Here is a 20,668-nt window from a genome sequence, read left to right on the forward strand (position 1 = left end):
ATTCCCCTTGCCCTGGCCATGGGGGCAGGAGTGGGGCTGGGGTGTCCCCTTTGGGAGGGGTCGGGGGCAGCAGACTCCAGGGAGGATTGGGGTATGCCTGTGTGGGAGGGAGGCAGATCCGCAGTGTTATCTGACCCCCAGTAAAGAGAGACCCTACTCTCTCATGATTGGCGCTGAGGGTGGGTCTGCAGTTTAGTCTGTGGTGAGGTTTCCAAACCTCAGTCTGCTTAGGGATCACCTGAAGATCTTGTGAAAAGGGCAGGTTCCCAGGCACTATCCTGAGAGAGTTCGATCCAGTGGGTCTGGGTGAATAGTTAAGCCCTGCAGGGGATTCTGATGAGGGAGTCTGCAGACCCCACTTTGAGGAGTGCTGCTTACCATAAAGAATCTTTCTCTTCTGAGCAAAGGGAGGGAGCCCCTCAGAGGCTGCTAGGAGCCAAGCCCTCCACTGAGCTGCTTTCTGATTGTCCCTGGGGTTGAACACCACCACACATGTCCAAGTGAATCCTGCTCCACCCCACGCCTGGCACATGGCCCCTGACAGAATGTATTTCTCTCCCAGGCCAGCCCTGTCATGACACGTGTTTATCCTGCCACTCCCATCTATAATAGCTCTCCAATGTAGCCAACCTGCCTCCTTGGCAGGATCTGGATGTTCTGGGAGTCACCAATTTTTGTTTCTCCCATGGCACTTTAAAGACGACCCAGCAAGGCCAGGACTGAGTAATGTTATCAAAGTTGTCCTCTCAAGAACCTCAGTTATGACAGCTTCAAGGTCTGTGATCCAACACCCTGCCACTAGTCTGAAGCCCTGCTCCATTTTTCTGGACAGGCCCTCTAAGCAACATTTCTTGCTGTGGTATAGCTGTTGTTTTCAAAAGGCACATGTCCTAGAAGGAGGGGAAGGGTACATCAGGGGGAGACACAGCACACAGTCCTCCTGCCCATATCCTTGCCTGTCTGTCCACCTGTCCATCTACCCATCCATCTACCCACCTGCCCACCCATCCGTCTATCTGCCCATCCATCTACCCATGCAATCATGGATAGGTCAGCTGGGCTCCCCACTGTGCGAGGCACATGGTGAAGGATCTAGAGATAAGAGTTCTTTTTCACCCTCTAGAACTCGCCACCTAGTGGGCACACTAATAATGACAGAAAAGTCAGAATGTAGTCAATGCCCCAAGAGGTGTGTTTGGGGATTAGATGCCAGCAAGGCCAGGCCAGCCCTTGGTTAATCTCCAGCAGAGTTTCTTCCCTCATTGCAGCCGAGGCAGGGCTGGAATACAGACGTACTGGATAGTCTCAAGCCTTAGACAAAACTTCTCCATTATTTCCTCCAAAGTCATTTGATAAGTACTGCTATCCAGACACCCTGATCCTGAGCCCACAGTGCAAATCTGAGGAGAGTCCCTCTTTCCCTGCTGTTTTATGCCTAAATGTAAATCCGAGTCCCTGGGCTGGAGAGTAAAGCACAAGTAGGGGAGATGCAACCAACCAAAGCAGGGGGATCACTCTTGCCACAGGGAGCACTGGTGGTCTGGGGGTCTGGCATCCAGCCCAGGATGGGGCAGGGCCTGCAGGAGACCCTGGCATGTTGGGCGGAAAAGGAGAGGGTGAGAATAGCAGTGTATGTGGGGGTAACCGAACATGCCTGGACTGCCCCCTAGTGCACAGCTCCTGAACTGGGCTTGCGGGGAAGAGTGGGAAAGCCCCTGCGCTTGGACTGAGCCTCGGGGGTACCAGACACACCGGGATGAATTCCCTTGCTTGTCTCTACTAGGGCCGCAGGAGCAGCCACCACTGCCATCAATCATCAGTCAGGTTGGGAGTCCTGCCCTCAACCTGGCTCTTCTACATCAGTGGCTGCCTCCCCCGCCAGTCACTCACCAAGGGTAAACTCACCATGGTGTCTCGCCCTGGGGAGCTGGAGCGGCTGGGCCCAGGGACCTGGGCCTTGCCCTTCTCCCACAGTGTGTAGCGGCCACTGGGTCGGTAGGTGGGGCTGAGGACTTCAGGGACTCGTGAGGGAGAGGCCTGGGTGGGCACCTGAGGTGCGCTGCCTTTGCGACCATAGTTCTCCAGGTAGTCGGCCAGGTACTCGGAGCGGCTGGCTGCCTGGTAGAGCCCCTGCAGGGCGCAGAGTTCCTTGCGTGTGCTGGCCAGCATGGGGCTGCGGCCCAGGTTCCCGGGGTCTATCCGGTAGCTATCTGAGGTCCGGAGGCTGGAGAAATCCCGGGCCAGGTCTGATTGACTGTTCGACTTCTTCTGGGTCAGGGTTATCCCCTGGTCGCGGGCACTCATGGGCATGTAGCTGAGGGAGTTGTTGGTCACTCCATAAGCGAATCCACTGCCCCCACTCAGTCCACTGCCTGAAGGCCGCTCAGTGCCCCGGGTCTGACTCTCCGCCCGCTTACCAGCCCCGATGATGTCGGGTCTCAGCAGAGGGCGGCCCCGGTCATAGTCCAGAATGGAGGAGGGGCCATAGGTGCGGGGACGGGTGAGGAAGCTGGTGGGAGGGCCTGGCTTGAAACCAAGCTTCTCCTTCTCCAGGAAGGAGGTGGCCAGGTTGGCCCCGTAGGAAGAGGGGGTGTAGGTGCCATAGCCTGATTTGGCGTAAGAGACATCTGTGTAGCGGGCTGATTCTGTGTAGCGCTTCAGGGTGGAGGAAAGCTGGGACATCCTTCAGGACAGCGCTCACTGGGGATCAGGAGCCTCATGGGCTGAAAGACAAGGAAAGCAGCAGTCAGGGGCCCTGCCAGGTGTCAGGCTGCCACTGCACCTTTTCTCTAGCCCAGCTGGGCCAGAACCTTGGAGCTCAACCAGGGGCCACCCAGTCCATTTCCACAGGAGGCTGGCTGGCACTGAGAAACACATGCATGCAGATGTGGACACAGGTTTGCAAGTACCTGTGCTTTCACACCTTAGTGAGAGTACAGAAGATGAACTGGCTTTTATCAGACTCAGGAAAATCAGTCTTGGCACATGTGGGCTACTCGGAGTACTTCCTTCAAAGGCCCAAATATGCAAGTGGGGGCTGCCCGACCTCCCCAGCCCTCCAAGCCACACACAGTCTGTCTTCCAGCCCTAATGCCCTCTGGTCCCTCTCCTCAGTTTCTGCAGAAACTCCTGAGTTGGAGGATGCCACTGCCCTCATCCCCTGGGAGAATACTGGACAATCCAGGAGTTAAGACCACTTCCCTCCCTCTTCTGACTATGTGCCAAGCAGGAGTCTTTTGGAATCATAGACTGTCTGTGCTGGAATGACCTGCAGATCATGTGGTCAGATCTCTTGTGAGGAAAAGGAGACTCATGAGAGGAAGTAATGAGGGACTGGTGGGCACGCGGAGGCGGAGGGTGAGCATGTGGCAGAGAGGGAGCTGCAACTTGGTCTCCAGACTCCATCCCAGAGCTTTCCCCTGGACATGGGCACCGGCTGTCCGGTGCTGTGGTGCTGAGCTAAGCTTTTTGTCCTAAATGTGGTTAGGGCCCTCTATCCTCCCGGGGGTTTCCCTACCAACATCAGCCCAAAGTGTTCCTGGCATACTTGATTTGTGCAAAGGGGGCCTCTAGAGGCCAACATCCTGCACTGCAGGCAGCACTCTCAGTACCCCCCACCCACACCTTCCCCTGCCGCCTTGCAGCTGGGGTGGGTCTGGTGGAGAAACACAGAACCAACTAAATGTGGAGCCTTGAGGGCCCTAAAGGATCATGCATTTAAACCTCTCTGTTGTATAGATGGGAAAAATGACACTGATCTGCCCAAGGTCACAAGCTAGCAGAGCCAGGATTGGAATCCAGGTCTTTCAGAATCTGGCTCAACACTTAACCTTAACCTTGGTTCACCACTCTCCATCAAATTTAAGCTCAGTTGGGGACGCTCCTAGTCCCTCCATCACCCTACATGTGCAGGCTTTATCCAGTGGAGCAGAGATGCTTTGGAGAAAGGAGCAAGTAGGATCAGGCCCCTTTCCTTGAGGGCATCAGGGGCTCTTGGGGGGAATTCTGGGGGTGGTGAGTGGAGGCAGAGCCATCCAGGATTCATAGTAGTGTGTACCAGGGCTGATTTTGACTCATCCTGTGATGAACTAGCTGGGCGATTTTGCACTAGTCAGTCATTTAACCTCTTTGAGCCCCAATTTCCTCACCTGTAAATGACCAAAATCATCATCATCATGGTTCCTAGCTCACAGGGTTGTTGTGAGGAAAAATGAGATAATAACATGTGAAAGAACTCAATGATGACAGTCGTAATTATCTCCTTCCCCATCCCCTGCCAAGCAGCCTGGCTCCTCCATTCGTGGGTCTATAATAATGTCAGGGCTGGCCGCTGACCTCAGCCCAGGGCACCAGGCTTCCCCTTGTACCTCCAGTGAGATAAGCACCCACAGCCTGCCCTGGGCCAGCAGCCCAGCTCATTAGGGCAGAGAGGAGCTGGTGCCAAGCCCCAAATGCTGAGGGCTTGGAAGAAAGCTCTAGAAACCCAGTCCAGCAGGGCTGGGAGATGAGCAGGTGGCAACTTCCATATAGGTCCCAGAACAACACTCCTTGACCCTACCAGACACCTCCAGCAATATTCAGTCCAGGCTGGCATCAGAAAGTCCTGGTCCATCTTACTGTCTACCCTTTTCCTGCCGAGCCCAGAGGATCCCCGACCCTTCATGTCCCCTCCCTTTCCCCTGTGCTCCTACCGGGCACAATTTTCACTCTTTCTAGGAAAAGGTAACTCGGGGAGGATCTCGTGCAAGGTTAGAGGGAAGCCACATGGAGAGACAGGGACAGAAGTGGGGGCGGGGGCCCAGTTCTGCTCTATTTCACTTTGGAGAACGCCATCAATAATGTAAAGTCAAAGAGACTCCAGGTCTCGGGAGCTGGGCTCTGGGACACCAGGCAGCCAATCAGATACGACCCCCCCCTTTCTGCAGGGCATGAGCTCATGGCTCCTCCCCAGGGCTGTCCCCCTCCCCCTGCTAAGGCTCCCAGAGAATTGGTATTCTGCAGCAGTGCCCCAAGCCCGTGACCTCTCCTGGCTCTGCTGATGACGCAGAAGTGCTGGGCCAAACAAAGTACACTGGACAGGACAGACAGCCCATGAAAAGTTTGGGCTGGAGATGGAGCCGCACCTTCCTGCCTGCAGAATCCCAGCAGGCTCCCAGATCTCTGCTCTCCTGTCTGCTCCAATCTGGCAGACACCTGCCAAACCTCCCCAACTCTCCCCAGCAGCCCTGAGAGTCATGCCATCACTAACACCGCCTGGAAGCTGCCTCTTGGCTCTGACATCTGGCTTAGGGTCCCTACTGGGGCCAAGGCCTTGCGCTTGTCTGTTCCCTCCCCCAATCCCCAGTTTCCTTCTTGAGAGAAGTCCTAGAACCTTCAAGGTGAGAAGACAGCTTGGGTTGGTGCCGCTTGGCATTACCTGGCACGGTTGTCCCTGGAGGCTGCAGAATGCGCCATAGGCAGGAGAGAGGCCTGGGGCTCTGGCCGTAGCCCTGCTGTGCAAGACAGGGACAGGACGGGCTCTCGCATGGCTGCGAGTCTCCCTGTTGCCACAGGAACGGCCTGAACTGAATGGCCCTTTCATGGGGCAGTGGGAGGCGAGCTGATTGGCTGGGATCCCCCATACCCCACCCTGCCCAGTGTGAGGCCCCTGCTGCCCCACTCCTTCCACTGTTTACCCAGAGCTGGCAAGTACAGGCATGGGGCTCTAGGCGGTGCCTTCCCAGATGCCTGCCACCTTGGACAACAGGTACAGTCCCCTGCCAAGCTCCTCCTCCATGCCATCTTCACAGAGGTGCCCCCACTCTTCCTTTGCTTTGCTTAGTTTCCCCCTCTTGGGAAATACAGCAGCATTCTTCTGCACAGAGGCACTCAGCTTCTTGTTGGGACATCTGAGCCAAGCAGCTGTCACCATGGCCAGCTGGTGCTGAACACCTATAGATCAAGCACTGTGCATGCTGAGCACTTCACATACAGCTTCTGATTTCATCTTCTTGGCAGCCTCAGCCCAACACTCACAGGAGCCTTGCCATTTGCCTGGCATTCTTCTGAGTGCGCTTCATACACAGAGTGTCCCAGAGGTCTTAGTGCAGGTTTAAGCTTGATTTCTTTTGGATGTATAAATGCCTCAAACTTACAGACATTATTGGAAGGATTAAATTATTTAAATTAAATTGAAATTAAAATTAAAAATTTTAATTTACAATTCAGAAATATACAAGAAATTTAAATAGTGAAACTTTTTTTTTTTTTCCCCAAAAGATGACCGGTAAGGGGATCTTAACCCTTGACTTGGTGTTGTCAACACCATGCCCAGCCAGTGAGCTAACCGGCCATCCCTATATGGGATCCGAACCCATGGCCTTGGTGTTATCAGCCCCACACTCTCCCAAGTGAGCCACGAGCCGGCCCCTGAATAGTGAAACTTTTAAATGAAGTTTTTAGCATTTGTATTTTTAAAGTTATTAAAGCTCAAAACTGCACGAAGACTTCAGACACAGTATACTAACTCACTTAATCCTCCCAACTACTCAAAGCGGCAGGTGCTATTCTGATGCCCAAGAGCAGATGAGGAAACTCGGGTTCCTAGAAGTGACGTGGATTTCCCAAAGTCATGCTGGGAGCAGTGGAAGAGCCGGGCTCAGCCCTGTGCTGTCTGCTGCAGCCAAGCCCCTACTTCACACTTCCCTGAACTCTCCTCAGGCTGGGGCAGGGCTGGAGACCATCTGGGTTGGTGTGAGGGGAAGGGGCACTACAGGATCCAGGTGTCCTGTGTCCAGCAGCAGCAAGGAGAGTACTGACTCCCGCAGGAGCGGCCCTCTGGAATTTCTACGGCAGGGGAATGAAAGCGAAGCCAGGTGCAACCTGAGCCCCAGAACAATACTGATCAGCCATGAGATGGTCCAGGAGGCCTCTATTTCACTGGTGGTGCCAAGCTCCTCCGTGTCCCCTGGCACCAGCATCTACCCCAGCTCAGGGCCCTTGGCCTCAGGCCTGATTATGAACTTGCCCCCCAGCCTCCTACACTGGTTGTAGCTTGGCCCACTCCCCAAGGTACCCACACAAGGTGAGTCAGGGGTTAAAATGAACCATGTCTCCCTAGGGCAGCCAATCCCCTTGTGTCAGCTACTGTCATTTCCTGTTGCTCACGTGAAGGGCTCCCTAACCTGCTCATCCAGGGAAGGGACTTGCTCCTCAGGAATCTTAGGCGCTCCTAGTGCCATGGGCAGGGGATGGGTGATGCCCCACGTCCAGCAACTCTCACGGCCCCTCTCTGCTCCAATCCCCTTGGCTTTCTGGGGTCAAGGCATGGTGGCGTCTGTGGCCTTGCCACTGCTTGGATTGGGAGTCCCTCGCAGAGTTTTAGAGGCACACCTAAACAGGGTTAAGTCCCTTCCCTCCTACCCAGGTGCCCAGGACAGGTGAGTGGGGAGTCTCAGTCAGTCCAGACAGGTGCTTGGGAACCTCCACAGTGGTGACCTCAGAGCTTCCCAAAGCTGTTTGCTAACAGCATCAGAATGTGCTGACCCTACCTAGGCTGGCCGGTTAGCTCAGATGGTCAGAACACAGCCTTATAACACCAAGGTCACGGGTTCGGATCCCTGTACTGGCAAGGTGCCAAAAAAGAAAAAAAAAAGTGCTGATCCTGAAGGGTAAAGGGGTGAGCGAGGGGCCCTGCCTCCCTCCATCCACACTCTCTGACATTCACTCCTATGCTCGGGTTGCCTGCTATACTGCCCGGGCACAAAAGTCCAATCCCAGAGGATCGGATTAAGGATGTCCTGGCAGGTGTGGAGGATGCAAGTAGAGTAGTGGGGTGGGGCAGATTCATGCTTGAACAGTCCAGGAACTCTGTCTACTCCTCTCAGGAGCCTCAGCCTGTCACCAGCAGCTCTATCTATCAGGGGCCACCAGGGACCCACCAGCTTAGTGCCTAATCCTCTTGCCTGCCTTGGCAGGGGGTCATCTAAGGAAATTTGGGTCCATCTCTGTCTCTCTTGCTCCAAGTAGTTGCCCAAGGGCTGGGGGAGGAAGGGGGAGGAGGTAAAATAGAGATTGGAGATTAAAGGAAGAATCCTGACTGGCAGAGAAATGGGTAGGCCCAGGGCAGTATCTCTATAGGGTGCTTCTTGATTTGGGGTTGGTAGGGGTGGGCATTGCTACACTTCCAAGAAAAGGCAAAGAAATGGGCTTCCAGGAAGTATTGGTATCCTTAAGTTCTCTTTTCCAGCCACCTCTGCCCAGGCTAACCTCCTGTTGCCCCCTCTCCAGGCAAGAGTCCCAGGCTCCCTCCCTCTCCTCTAAGGCTTCATCTTTCTCTGTCCTCACCCTCCTGAGGAGCCTTTGGTCTTGCCCCCAGCACCCATAGACCCAATGGGGTGGCCTCTCATACGCTCCCCCAAACTCACTGATGTCTGTCCTCTAGACAGTGGTCCAGTGAAGCTCATATACCAAGGGGGCAGCTACTGACCTGTAGCCGGGGGCACTGGATGGGACCTGGGGGCTTCTCCTTCTCCAGCAGGGCAGGGTGCGCAGTGGCGAGCCCAGAAGCTGGAGTCTGACTCGGGGCTGGGTAATCCGGAGCTCAGGTTACTGACTCTGATATATATAGTATCTTATCTGACCTCGCAGAGATGCCAGTGCAACTCACTTGCATTCCAAGCCCTGGGAGAATTAAAGGGGCAGTGGCATGCCCACCCCCGAGGGGCTGCCCTGCTGGGCTGGTGCCAGCAAAGCGGACCTGCTAGGACCCTTGGAAGGGGGGGCATTTTGAAGTAGAACAGTAGGGGGATTCAAGGGGAGATAGACGACTGGAAAGAGGGTAGAGGGTTGGGGGTGGAGCTTGAGGCAAAAATAAGGGATTTTCTGGAGCTGTCAGTCACAGAATTAGAGAACAGGAAAAAGACTTACTTGCAAGTCCAACTCCTTTCATTCTGAGATGGAGCAGATTTACAGACAGAAAGCAGCTTGCTCAAGAGCACACAGATAATGCGGGGCAGACAGGGGACCAGCACTCAAGTTTCAGTCCAAAGCTCTTATAATGGACTTCGAGGCCTGCGCTTGAATTCTTGTTCTTCCCTTATTGGCTCTGAGACAGTGGTCAAGTCACTTAAGTTCTTTGAACCTTAGTTATTTAGTTTGTAACAGGAATAATAATAATAATGGTAAAACTCACAATTGTGAGGATTTTATTTAAAATAATATTTGTAAATTTCCTGGCACATACTAAGAGTTCAATAAATAATGATTATTATATTGAATTCTTCCACTTATTATTATAATTAGTGGTAATATTAGTAATAGCACCTTACCAGGTGAACCTCCCTAGGGAGAAAAGGGCCTCCAGGCTACCCCTCTGGGACTGTTCTGTTCTAATGCTAGAGAACAGCCCCATGTTTTTGGAACTGGTCTGTAACACATAACTGGGAAGGGCAAATGAGGCTTGCCATCTTCCCAAATGTCCAGTTCACCAAACAGAGAAAGTCCAAGCCCATCTGCACTCCTTCCCTCATTGCCTAGAAAAATAGGGCAAGTGCAGCTTCCCTAAGCTGCTAGGAAAACTCCCGGTCCCTCTGGGGTGGTTCCACTCTACCTGTGCGAGGGCTCAGGATTCCAGGGCCACAGAGCCGGGCTGGGCAGGGTCACAAGAGGAAGGCCTCTCTGGCCTTGGTGCACTTGTCTGCTCCCGGGATGTTTCTCCTGTTTCTCGATGGCTCTCCCTGAGGACTGGGAGTACCCCAGGCTGGTGTCTCCACCCTGCCTCAGCACAGGCTACTGACTCAGCCCGGGTCCTGATGATGCACTTCAGAGGACGCCCTCACCAGGGCCCTCATTCCAGTCCTCATTCCAACTCCAGTCTGGCATGCATCTGTCAAAGGAGTGGGGAATGCCCCAAGCCTAGCCCCACCAGGTCTCCTTTCCTCACTTTACCGGTCCATTTGGGGGATGTTCTCATGCCCGTGCCAGGGGAGGTGAGCAGCCCCTACTACTATCTCCAACCCAGCCCCATTCAAAAAGCAGCCTGGCCAGGAGGTGGGATGTTCACTCCTCAGAGGAGAGCTACAATGGGTTGGCTAGGGCTTGCCTTGGCTGTTAAGTGTTAGTGGTTTGCCTTGAAGCACCGCGTGCCTGCTTCTGGTTTGGGATTAGTAAGAATTTCATAGATGCCTCTTTCTGGCTTGGGATTGGTGAAAAATCTCCCCCTCCGCTTAACTGCTGCCCTCTTACCTCCCCGCCCCCTTTGGGCAAACTGACCAGAGACAGCCCCCAGGGGCTTTAAGAGCAGAGAATGAGTGAGTTGTACGCACACGTGGGAGGGGGTTGTCAGTGTCCAGGTTTCACACTCAGGCCACATACCACACTGGGCACAGAGACCTGGACCTGCTGAAGCTGCATTTCCTTAGAACACACTGATCAGCACACAGATGGCTCTTCTTGGCACCCTGGGCTGTCGGCTGGCAGCCCCCTCACACAACTGGCACCCACAGCTGGAACTCCCCTACACAACTGGCCCTCGCCCTACATTTCTAGTGCCGATTCTGCCCAGGTTGTCGTGGACACCTCACTTTCCGAGCCTCAAACCCACACGGACCTCCGCATCCCCCCTCCCCAATCTCCGACAGGTGGCACGTACCTGCCTCTTCTCAGAGGATGAACGAGCCGAACCGGGCACAAGCATGGAGCTGCGGGTGAGTCCTGGCTGGTACTGGCGCGGCGCAGTGAGCAGCAGCAGCTGACGCAGAGGGCTCCTTGGCCTCGGCTCCTGCCCGCCTCTCCCCCACCTCCGCCGGGGGCCCAGAAAGGACCTCCCCGGGAAATCGGCGCCACCCAGCGGGCAGCCGCTTCATTGCGCCCGGGCCGGCAAAGCCGCACTTCGCGTCTCGCGTCACTTTAGACGCGTCACGGCTATTGGCTTGTTCCTATTGTGGCGTCATCAGAGCCCCGCCCAGCTAGGGTTTCCCAGGCAACTGGGATATATACAGAGAACCACGTGGAGGAAAAGCACGCGAGTTTGGAGGGCGCGGAGCACGGAGAGAAGCGGACTGCAAAGGGACACTACAGGGCAGCTGGGAGGTATTGGGAAAGAGGAGGAGTCACGGGAGAAGGCTCAGAACTTGAGCCCCGGACATATCACTTTCAGTGTTTAGAGAGGGCTAAATGTTCACGCGCGCGTTCCCACTCAGCTGGGGGAGGTCTTGTTCTCAGCCTCTTCTCTTTTTTTTCTACTCTTAAAGGCACTTTCTGTTGATTTTACTTCATGGAACCAACGATTAGTGATGACTGCCTGAGTGGGTAAACGGAGGCACCGAGTCAGTGGAAAGAATTCTCTTCGGTCTTTTAAGAAAAAGCAGAGACAAAACTTGAATTTTTGCCGGTTTCATTCTTTGTATATAATCTCCCCCCGACCCCCCAGTGCTAGTGAAGAAATCCACCCAACCAGATAGATAGGTGCCAAGGCAAATCCACGTTTTCAGCTTCTCACCATCAATCCTTCCAGGTGCCCTTAGCTCCTTCTCCCATTCTCCAGGACAGATATCTCTAACCCTCACCACTCAAGTCCTCCTCAAGTGCGTCCTTGTCTTCTTTTTTCGCAGAGAAATTAGAGGCAATCAGGCGGGAACACTTAAACTGCTGCCTACAAACATATCTGAATCCATTCTTACCTCTGCTCCAAGAGATGTCCCTGTTCTTGTCCAAGACCAATACCTTCTGGATCTCAACACTTTATGTTTCTTTAGGGCCCTCATTCCATCATTTCATTTTACAGATAGTTATTGAATGTGCCAGGTACTCTTCTGGGTACTGAGGATACTGCAGTAAGCGAAACAGGCCCAATCTCTGCCTTCAAGGAGCTTACATTCTAGTGGAAGCAGGACAATAACCAAATAAGTAAAGTATAGAGTATGTTAGATGTCAGTGAGAGCTATAGAGGCAAATCAAGCAGGGAAGGGAATACAGAGTGTGTAGGTTGTGGTCAGAGATGCCTTAATCAGAAGGTGACATTTGAGTGACCTGCAGGAGGAGTGAGCCATGCACGTATCTGGGGAAAGAGTGTTCTAGGAAACAGTAAATGCAAAGGTCCTAAGGTGGGAGCTACCTGCCCCCCCTCAGGGCAGGTTCTTTGAGGAAGAACAAGGTCAGCGTGGCTGGAGTGAAGAGAAAGAGAGGGAGAAGTTGGGAGATGAGGTCAAAGAGATAAGTGAGTGACTGCACCTTATAGAGCCTTAAGGCCATTCTGGTAACCTTGGCTTTTACTCTGAGATGAGAGCCACTGGAAAGTTTTGAGCATTGGAGGGACATGGATCTGACTTTTGTTTTAGCAGAATCCCTTTAGTTACTGTATGGAGAACAGATGTGGAGGGAGCCAGAGTGGAAGCAGGAGACCATTGAGAAGGTCATTGCATTCATCTGGTGAGAGATAATGGTGGCATGGGGTTAGCATAGCAGCAGGAAAAGTGGATGGGTTTTGTATGTGTTTTGAGTGTAGAGTCAGTAGGATTTTCTGATTGATTAGGTAGTGTGAGGGAAAGGGAAGAATTTTTTAACCTTAATATTAACTGAGAAGGGGAAGGCTGTGGAAGGAGCAGGATTTGGTTGGGGGGGGGATGGGAGGGAGGGAAGGTAGATTAGGAGGCTGGTTTAATACACAATAAATTTGAAGTATCTATTAGGCATCGAAATGGAGATGTCAAGAAAGCAGTTGGATGTGAAACTTTGGTGTGGCTGGTGATGTAAAATTGCAAGTCGCCAGCATATGGGTGTTATTTAAAACCATGAGATTAGAAGAAGTTACCAAGAGAGCAAGTGTAGACAGAAAAGGTGAGCAAGAACCAAATCCTGGGGCTCCCCAACATTAAATGGTTTTAGAGATGAGTTGGAACCATCAGAGATAATGAGGAATGGCCAGTATAGCAGGGAAAAAACCCCAGGAGATAGATGGTGGCATGCTGGAAGCCAGGAGATGGAAGTCTGCCAGTGAGAAGGGAAAGATCAATTGTGTCAAATGCTGCCTATAGCTTAAATAAGGTGAGTTTGAGAATCGATTTAGAATTTTTTCAGTGACCTTGACATGAATGTTTTTGGTGAGTAGTGGGGGTGAAAGTCTTGATTGTGGATGAGTTCAAGAAAGAATGGAGAGGGATGGAAACAGTATAGACATCCCTCTGGAAGAGGTTTTTTTTTTGTAAGGGAGAGAAATTTGGTGGGAGTTAAAAGGAGAAGTGAGGTCAAGAAATTTTTTTTTTTTGGGGGGGGGGAATAACTATATATTGTATGATGATGGGAAAGAGCCAGTAGAGTAAAATGGATGATGTGGGAAGAGAGAGAGGAGAATGTCTGGAACGATGTTCTTGAATTAGGTGAGAAGTAATGGGATTGAGTACACGAGCGGAGGGGCTGACTTTGGTTAGGGGGACGAAGTGACAAGAGAGAAGGCACAAGAGTTGGGCACAGATGCGGGCAGGTGGACGGATGTGGTGGAAGCTAGTGGAGATTCTGTCCAGTGGCCTCTTTTCTCCCAGTGGGTTAGAAAGCAAGGTCACCTGAGAGAGGTGATGAGGGAGGGAGGGTGGGAAGTCTGGAGAGAAGAGTTAGGAAATAGCTGGAGCGGTGGTTCTCAGACTTGAGTGTCTCAGAATCATCTAGAGAGCCTGTTCAAGCTTCCCACCTCCTAGACGTCTGATCAGTAGGTCTGGTGTGGACATGAGAATGTGCATTTTTTTAACAAGTTCTGGGTGATGCTGCAGCTGAGAATGCTGGGCTAGAGAGGGGAGAGGGAGTGGACTGTGGAAATGCAGTGTGGTTGTCAGGCAGCATCGGGGGCCTATGTGAGGTTAGAAATCATGACTTGAAAGTGTCTCCAATCAGCATTCTTTCTCGTCACATTTATAATCAATCACTTGCATGGGTTTGGAGTCCTATATATTTAAAACTTCCATGTTCTACTGACTCTGCCATATAATAGGATCCACATTCTTCACCTTTAAACAATGAAAATCTTAAAAACAAACAACCAAAAACCAAAAACAAAACAAGGGCAACAACAGCAGAAAAAAACCATGAAAATCTTTAACTTAAGTTCTGACTCTCTCCTCTTGGCAGACTTGTGCATACTGGATTTCCCTGCTTCCTATTACATGAGGCATGCACAACATGTTTTCTCTCCCTCAGGCCTTGGGAAACTTCTCTTCTGCAGTCATTACTCATCTCCTAGAGGCTAAATCTTTGGATGCTTTTCACTTACAACGACTTGACCTCCTGCACTTTTTTTTTTTTTTTTTCTTTTTCGTGACCAGCACTCAGCCAGTGAGTGCACCGGCCATTCCTATATAGGATCCAAACCCGGGGCTGCTGGGAGCGTCGCCGCGCTCCCAGCGCCACACCCTCCCGAGTGTGCCACAGGCTCGGCCCGACCTCCTGCACTTTTAATACCTCCAAACATTTGCTTCTTGTGGTTCTCTTCCCCTTTAAGTTTTGTAACCCAGTCCTTTCCTGGTTTTCCTCCTGACAGCTCCTCCTCATTCCCCCTTTTCTCTGGTGTTCCTTCATCCTCTTTATTTCTAGGGTGGCTTATAGCATCGAGGTTGTTATAAGTTCAGGTTGTAGATTTACTGGGGTAACTTCTGATTCCTCTGGTTCCTAATTGTGACACTTGAAACATTTATATCTGTTTCCTCATAAATGAGAAAAATAGGGATAGTAGTAGCACCTGCCTCATAGGGTTGATTTGAAGATTTGAGTTTATATATATATATGTATATACATACACTTTCACCAAAGCCCTGGAGGAAGTGGTTCCTGTTATTAAATGGCCAGCCAGGGTGCACTGAGATGTCTGTTGCCTAGTTCCCGCTTGTGTGGTCTCTTCAGGTGTGATGTCTCTCTGCTACCTCTAAGGTCACTCCTGGGCTCATGGGAATCATTCTGCTGCTCCTGTGCCCTGGAGTAGCATGAGGAAATGTGACTCTGTCCACGGTTCCAGCTGCCTCTAAAATAGGCTGCACTTTCTTCTTTCTGGGGCCTTGTCTCCTTCCTGAGGCTCTACCCAGGATATAGGGCTGAGACCCCACTGCTATCAGATCTGAGACCTGTTTGGGGGTTTTGCTGCCTCTGTACGCTCAGGTGCCTGAGGATTAAGGACAGAACCCACCATATCTGTGCTCTTATTGCTTTCCTTCTGGTTTTTGTCTGCTGGTGGTAACACCAGTGGGAGGCCTGGCTTTACCCAAGACCTCTCTGCACATCTTTTGTCCAGGTTGGAGTCTTTTCCGTTTTCTTAAGGGCCTAGGCAACTGAAATTCAAAGCCAGAAGTGCCTTTGCATTTCCCCTCTCATTGCTGTCTCATGATGGGGCCAGTGAGGGCAAAAGCAACTGGAAATCCTAAAATCAGGAAGGCACTGGATGTCCGGATAAAGAACCTGACACACAGAGAACATCTAACTATGTATCATCTGTATCAGAACAAACTGGATTTACCACTTTCTTGTTGAAGCTGCGAGGAAATCCTTAACACATAAAATCACCCAGGGATAATAAGCGACAGTTATACACTGAGGCATAAGCACGAAAGCTTGGCTGATTACGGTGGGGCTGTGGGGAGAAAGGGAAGAAACAATACATAGTAGTTGAAAACATCGTCTCTCCACGTCCTCCGCCTCCATTGGGACCCTGTCCTTCTGATTTTACCTCTTTACTTCCTGAAAGTCCCCCGCTTTCCATCCCTATTGCTTCTGTTCCCTAGTTTGGGGTTTTATTCTTACGTTTCTCCTGGTTTGGCAATATTTCCTGTCCAACCACGAGGGTTAGGCTGCTGAAACAGTAGGAGGTTTTGCAGTGAAGACCCCTGATCAAAGATAAGATTAGGAAGACTAAGTGACCTAGGAAATGACCAAGAAATATATTATTTTCACTAAAATGAAACACTAAAATTTTAACACATGAAATAGAGGAAATGTCAATATAGCATTTTACAGATCTTAAATTAGCATAATGTACATTGTATAACTTTCACTTATTATCCCTGGGTGATTTTATGTTTTAAGGATTTCCTAGTAGCTTCAACAAGAGAGTGGTAAATCCAGTTTGTTCTGATACAGATGATACATAGTTAGATGTTCTCTGTGTGTCAGGTTCTTTATCCAGACATCCAGTGCCTTCCTGATTTTAGGATTTCCAGTTGCTTTTGCCCTCACTGGCCCCATCATGGTCTTCAAGCCAGCTTTGGGAAACCTGGCTTGAGGTTGGATCCTATGATGTTTGAAGCCGTGGTGAGGAGAAGCAAGAAAAAACTATTGCTTAAAAGTTACAAGCAGATTTCAGTTTCTAGGGAAGGAGACTTCAATTCATCTTAGGGCTCCCTGATTATTTGTTTTGGGAAAATCACTACAAAGGGCTTTTTATTTCCTAAATGTAAAGCAAGTGTCCACCACTGACCTGACAGAAATGTTAAATATGGTTGAATGGGAATTGTTTTTTAGACTTCTTGCTTTAGAAGGCGATGGGGGAGAATGGTGTTTCTTTGCTTCGAGTTTCCAGTGCTCTATGCATAGCATGAATATGCTGTGGCTGGGTCTTGGCCCAGCAGGTGTGTTTACAGGACCTGAAGAGTGAGACAAAGAGGACTAGGGAGGAAAGGAGGTGGGAGCTTTGCCTCATCAGAGAGACAGAAGGTGAGAAGGAGCTGGGAGGACCGTAGGTTCTGCAGGCCTGTCGGTGTTCCACAGAGCTGGCTGAGACGGACATTTTTGAATACACCGATTTAATTTGTGCTGTGAGCATGTGAGTGGATTGTCAGGGTTGGAGACATGACACTGCCGTGTGGATGATGGTGTGCTGGTGTTCCTCTGAAGGAAGGGGACTTTCCACTGTCAGTTGTGCTGAGGCAGGAAGTGTCACTGTGTTCTGGGCTCTGAGATGGTGGTGCACTCTGAATTGGTGCAGCTGACCCTCACCTCAGGGAGTGAGGCTGAGAGGGCTCCTGAAAGGGCCCGCTTGTCCTGTCTGCCTTCATGAGCTCAGCCTCCACTGAACAACTCTGCCTTATAAGGGCAGTGGTTCTGATAACCCACCTCCCTGGTCTAGTCCAGCTCTGTCCAGTAGAACTTTCTGTGAGGATGGAACTGATTTCTGCTCTGCCTAGTGTGTCAGCCACTCATTACATGTCGCTACTGAGCACTTGAGCTATGGCTGGTGTGACTGATGGGCTGAATTCTAAATTTATTTAAATATAATTAATTTATATTTACATGTTGGACAGCTCAGGTCTGGATAGCAGGAAACCATAAAGCTGTTATGCTCCAAAGTCTGAACCCAGAGCCATGAGAATGGCTTGTCCTCATCAGAGGTTGCAGAGATCAAAGAGCTCCACCTGGGTAAGTGGTGGAGCTGCCCTAGGAGGCCCCATAGCAGGAGGGCACAGTCTTCTGACCATGCCAGGCCATAGGCTGCCTGAGAGCAGGTCCCTCCCTGCAGTAGATCACACCACAAAAGGGCTCAGTAGTCCCCAGATGGTGGGACCAGCCATCAGGCTCATACTGTAACTGGGTTACCTTCCCCTCAGTAACTGTCTGAACCAACTCTGTCATGCTGGTCCTCCCTGTGCATCCCATCACTGCAAGCCAGAGTCCAGGTAATCCACCCTCACCACGTCTCTCCTGTTGCACCTCCTCATCTGAGCCGACACCCCACACTCCCCCCTCTCCTCTCAGGCCCTCTCAGGCCCCGGCACTGCTCTGGGTGGAGCAAACCCCGCTTTGTCCTCAGCCTCCTCCCCAAAGCAGCTCCTGATCTCCTTGCCTTAAGTGAAACTCGCTGCTCCCTGAGGACACCATTTCTCCAGAAGGCCTCTTCAGCGGAGCCTGCTTTTCTCTTATCCTCCCATACCTCAGGGTCAGGAGGTGTGGTGTTGGTTTGCTAGGGCTGCCACAACAAATTACCACGACTGGGTGGCTTAAAATGATAGAAATTCATTCTCTCACAGTTCTGGAGGCCAGAAGTCTGAAATCAAGCGTCAAAAGGGCCACTCTCCTCTAGGGTAGGATCCCTCCTTTCCTCTTCCAGCTTCTGGCAGGCCCAGGTGTCGCTTGGGTTGTGGCAGCACGACTCCAATCTCTGCGTCTGTTCACACGGCCGTCTTCCCTCTGTGTCTTCTGTTTCCCCGTGTCCAAATTTCCCTTGTTTTACAGGGATTCGAGTCATTGGATTAGGGCCCACCCTAATCCAGAATGGCTTCATCTTAACTTGAATACATCCACAAAGACCCTGTTCCCAAGTAAGGTCACATTCACAGGTAGTGGGGTTAGGACTTGAACACATCTTTTTGGGGGATACAATTCAACCAACAACGGGTGGGGTCCTTGCTCCCCTCTCCTCCTTTAAGCACCCTTGGTCTCTGAAGCTCCTGGCATCTGGTTATGCTATTGACACCCTTACTTGCTGTTACCTGCTGGATCCAGGGCACTTTGTCTTCCTCCTTCCCAGCTAGCTCCTGGCCCATCGTCTTCCTCTCTGCCCATCTCCTTCATCATTCTAGGTGATTTCAGTAGCCACATGGATGATCCTTCAACTCTCTGGCCTGTCAGCCTTTGGACCCCTCGACCTCCACTTTCTCACTATTCATGATCTGCCTGCCTGTCAGCCGACATCTGTACCCAGCTCATAGTCTATGATGCCTCGTTATATCCTCTCCTTTGCCGACTGCCTCCAGTCCTTTGTCCTGCCTTCTTTCTGCTGCTCTTGCCTACAAACACCTGGATCGTCGCTGAGGCCATCCTATCCACCTCCCTGTGCCTGCACCCACTCAGGTAAATGATGCAGGAGAAGGTTACCTGATCAGGTCCACGTTCATGACCATAGACTTCAGATGGACACACTCAGCATTGCCCGGCATTTCTATTATGTTTCCCTGGTATGTTTATTTTCCCACTGTCTTAATTTTCTATTGCTACATGACACATGCCCAGAAAATCAGTGGCTTGAAACAACACCCATTTATTATCTCACAACCTGTAGGTCAGAAGTACTGGTGGGCTCAGCTGGTGCTCTGGTCAGGGTCTCACAAGGCCAATATCAAAGTATCAGCTGGCCTGGGCTCATATCTGGAAGCTTGGCACAAGAATCCGCCTCCCAGTTCATTCAGATTGTTGGCAGAATCTAGTTCCTCATGGCTGTAGGTGTGGTGTCCCTGTTTCCTTGCGGGCTGCCAACAGTGGTCTCCTCTCTCTGCTCCTAGAGGCTGCCCATGTTCCTTCTCATGTGGCCAGCAATGGCACATCAAATCACCTTTGTGTTTCCAATCTCTCTGGCTTCCTCTTCTGCCACTAGACTGAGAAAATTCTCTACTTTTAAGGTTCATATGATTAGATTATGCATACCTGGATAATCTTCCTCTTTTAAGACCAACTGTGCTATAGAGCACGATGTAGTCATGGGAGTAAGATCTCATCTCATTCACAGATTCCAGGAATTGGGGGGTGTGGAATCGCGGGAGGCTATGTTTAGAATCTTGCTGCCACTCTCACTTTCCGATATGACTATTTTATATTATCTCATTTTTTCAAACCTCCCCCACGTCCCATTCATCTCTTCACTCTGTTGGTTAGCTGATAGCCTTGTACTTCTTTGAAAAAATAGAAGCTACTCGTGTGAAAAGCCTCCAACCTTTGGTTTCAGAAACCTCCCACATCCACACCCATCTTTTTTGCCTTTATTTCTAGCTCTAGATCCCTCCCGTCTTGCCTTCCCAAAGACTCTAACTCCTCACTTTCTCCCTCTTCTTCATCAGTCGTTCCCTGTCTCCAGCAATCATCACCATCTACATACAGTTATTCTCTAGTATCACCCGTCCTAGAAGAAGCAAACCGTCCTGGTCTCCACCTCCCACACCAGCCACAGCCACTCTTCCTGAAAAAGAAGTCTGCCTCTCCCATTCACTCTCACTCACCTCCTCCAGTCTGGCTTCTGTTACCACCACTCTACCGAACTGCTCTTGTCTAGTTATCTGTTGCTGCATAATAAACTCCCCCAAATTTAGCGGCTTTAAACAATTTATTGCTGTGTCTCATGTTTCTGTGGTTGACTGGGCTCAGCTGGGAAGCCCTCATGTGGGGCTTCTTTCTCATGAGATTGTGGCCAGCAGCTGGGACTGGAGTCACCTGAAGGCTCAAGTGAGCTGGACGTCCAAGATGACTCATGTACACGGCTGGCAGTTGATGGTGGCTGTTGGTTGGGAGCTTAGCTGGTGCTGGTGACTGGGGTGTGTACACACAGAACTCTGTGTGACTTGGGCTTCTCAGAATGGCAGCTGGGTTCCAAGAGGGAGTGTCCCAGGAGTGAGCATCCCAGGAGAACCAGGTGGAAGCTGCAAGGCTTCTTACGATCTAGATTTGGAAGTTATTGCAGTACGACTTCTGCCATATACTGTCGGTCATAAGCAAGACACAGAGCCATGCCAGATTCAGCAGGAAGGGATTACACAGGGGCATAGTTTATTTAGGGGTCCATCTTTGGGGACTAGCTACCCCAGTCACCATCAACTTGGTCCTCATCTTACTTGACTTCTTAACAGCATTGATGTAGTCGATCACTCTTTCAAAACTCTTTCTTCTCTGACTCCGCAGACCCCTGGCTTTCCTCTTTCCTCCCTGACTGCTCTTTAATCTCCTTTTCTTACCC

General features: G+C 51.1%; 1 protein-coding gene across 5 annotated transcripts in view; it reads right to left on the reverse strand.

Annotated features, from left to right (window-relative positions):
* The window catches only part of USP2 (ubiquitin specific peptidase 2), a 34,496-nt gene extending 14,536 nt beyond the window's left edge, over window positions 1–19,960 (reverse strand). The window contains exons 1-2 of one of the 5 annotated variants that reach the window (XM_063094245.1): window positions 19,938–19,960; window positions 1,891–2,723 (exon numbers count right to left, since the gene is read on the reverse strand). In XM_063094245.1, coding sequence (XP_062950315.1) covers window positions 1,891–2,682 — 792 coding nt within the window. In that variant the 5' untranslated portion in view covers window positions 2,683–2,723; window positions 19,938–19,960. Of the gene's footprint in view, window positions 1–1,890; window positions 2,724–8,467; window positions 8,578–9,589; window positions 10,093–10,630; window positions 10,848–19,937 lie in introns of those variants that run through there. The other 4 variants (XM_063094242.1, XM_063094246.1, XM_063094244.1 and 1 more) reach the window with 4 other exon arrangements.
* Window positions 19,961–20,668: the final 708 nt, after the last annotated feature.

Source organism: Cynocephalus volans, chromosome 4 (genome assembly GCF_027409185.1).
Source record: "Cynocephalus volans isolate mCynVol1 chromosome 4, mCynVol1.pri, whole genome shotgun sequence".
In the NCBI taxonomy this organism is placed as follows: domain Eukaryota; kingdom Metazoa; phylum Chordata; class Mammalia; order Dermoptera; family Cynocephalidae; genus Cynocephalus; species Cynocephalus volans.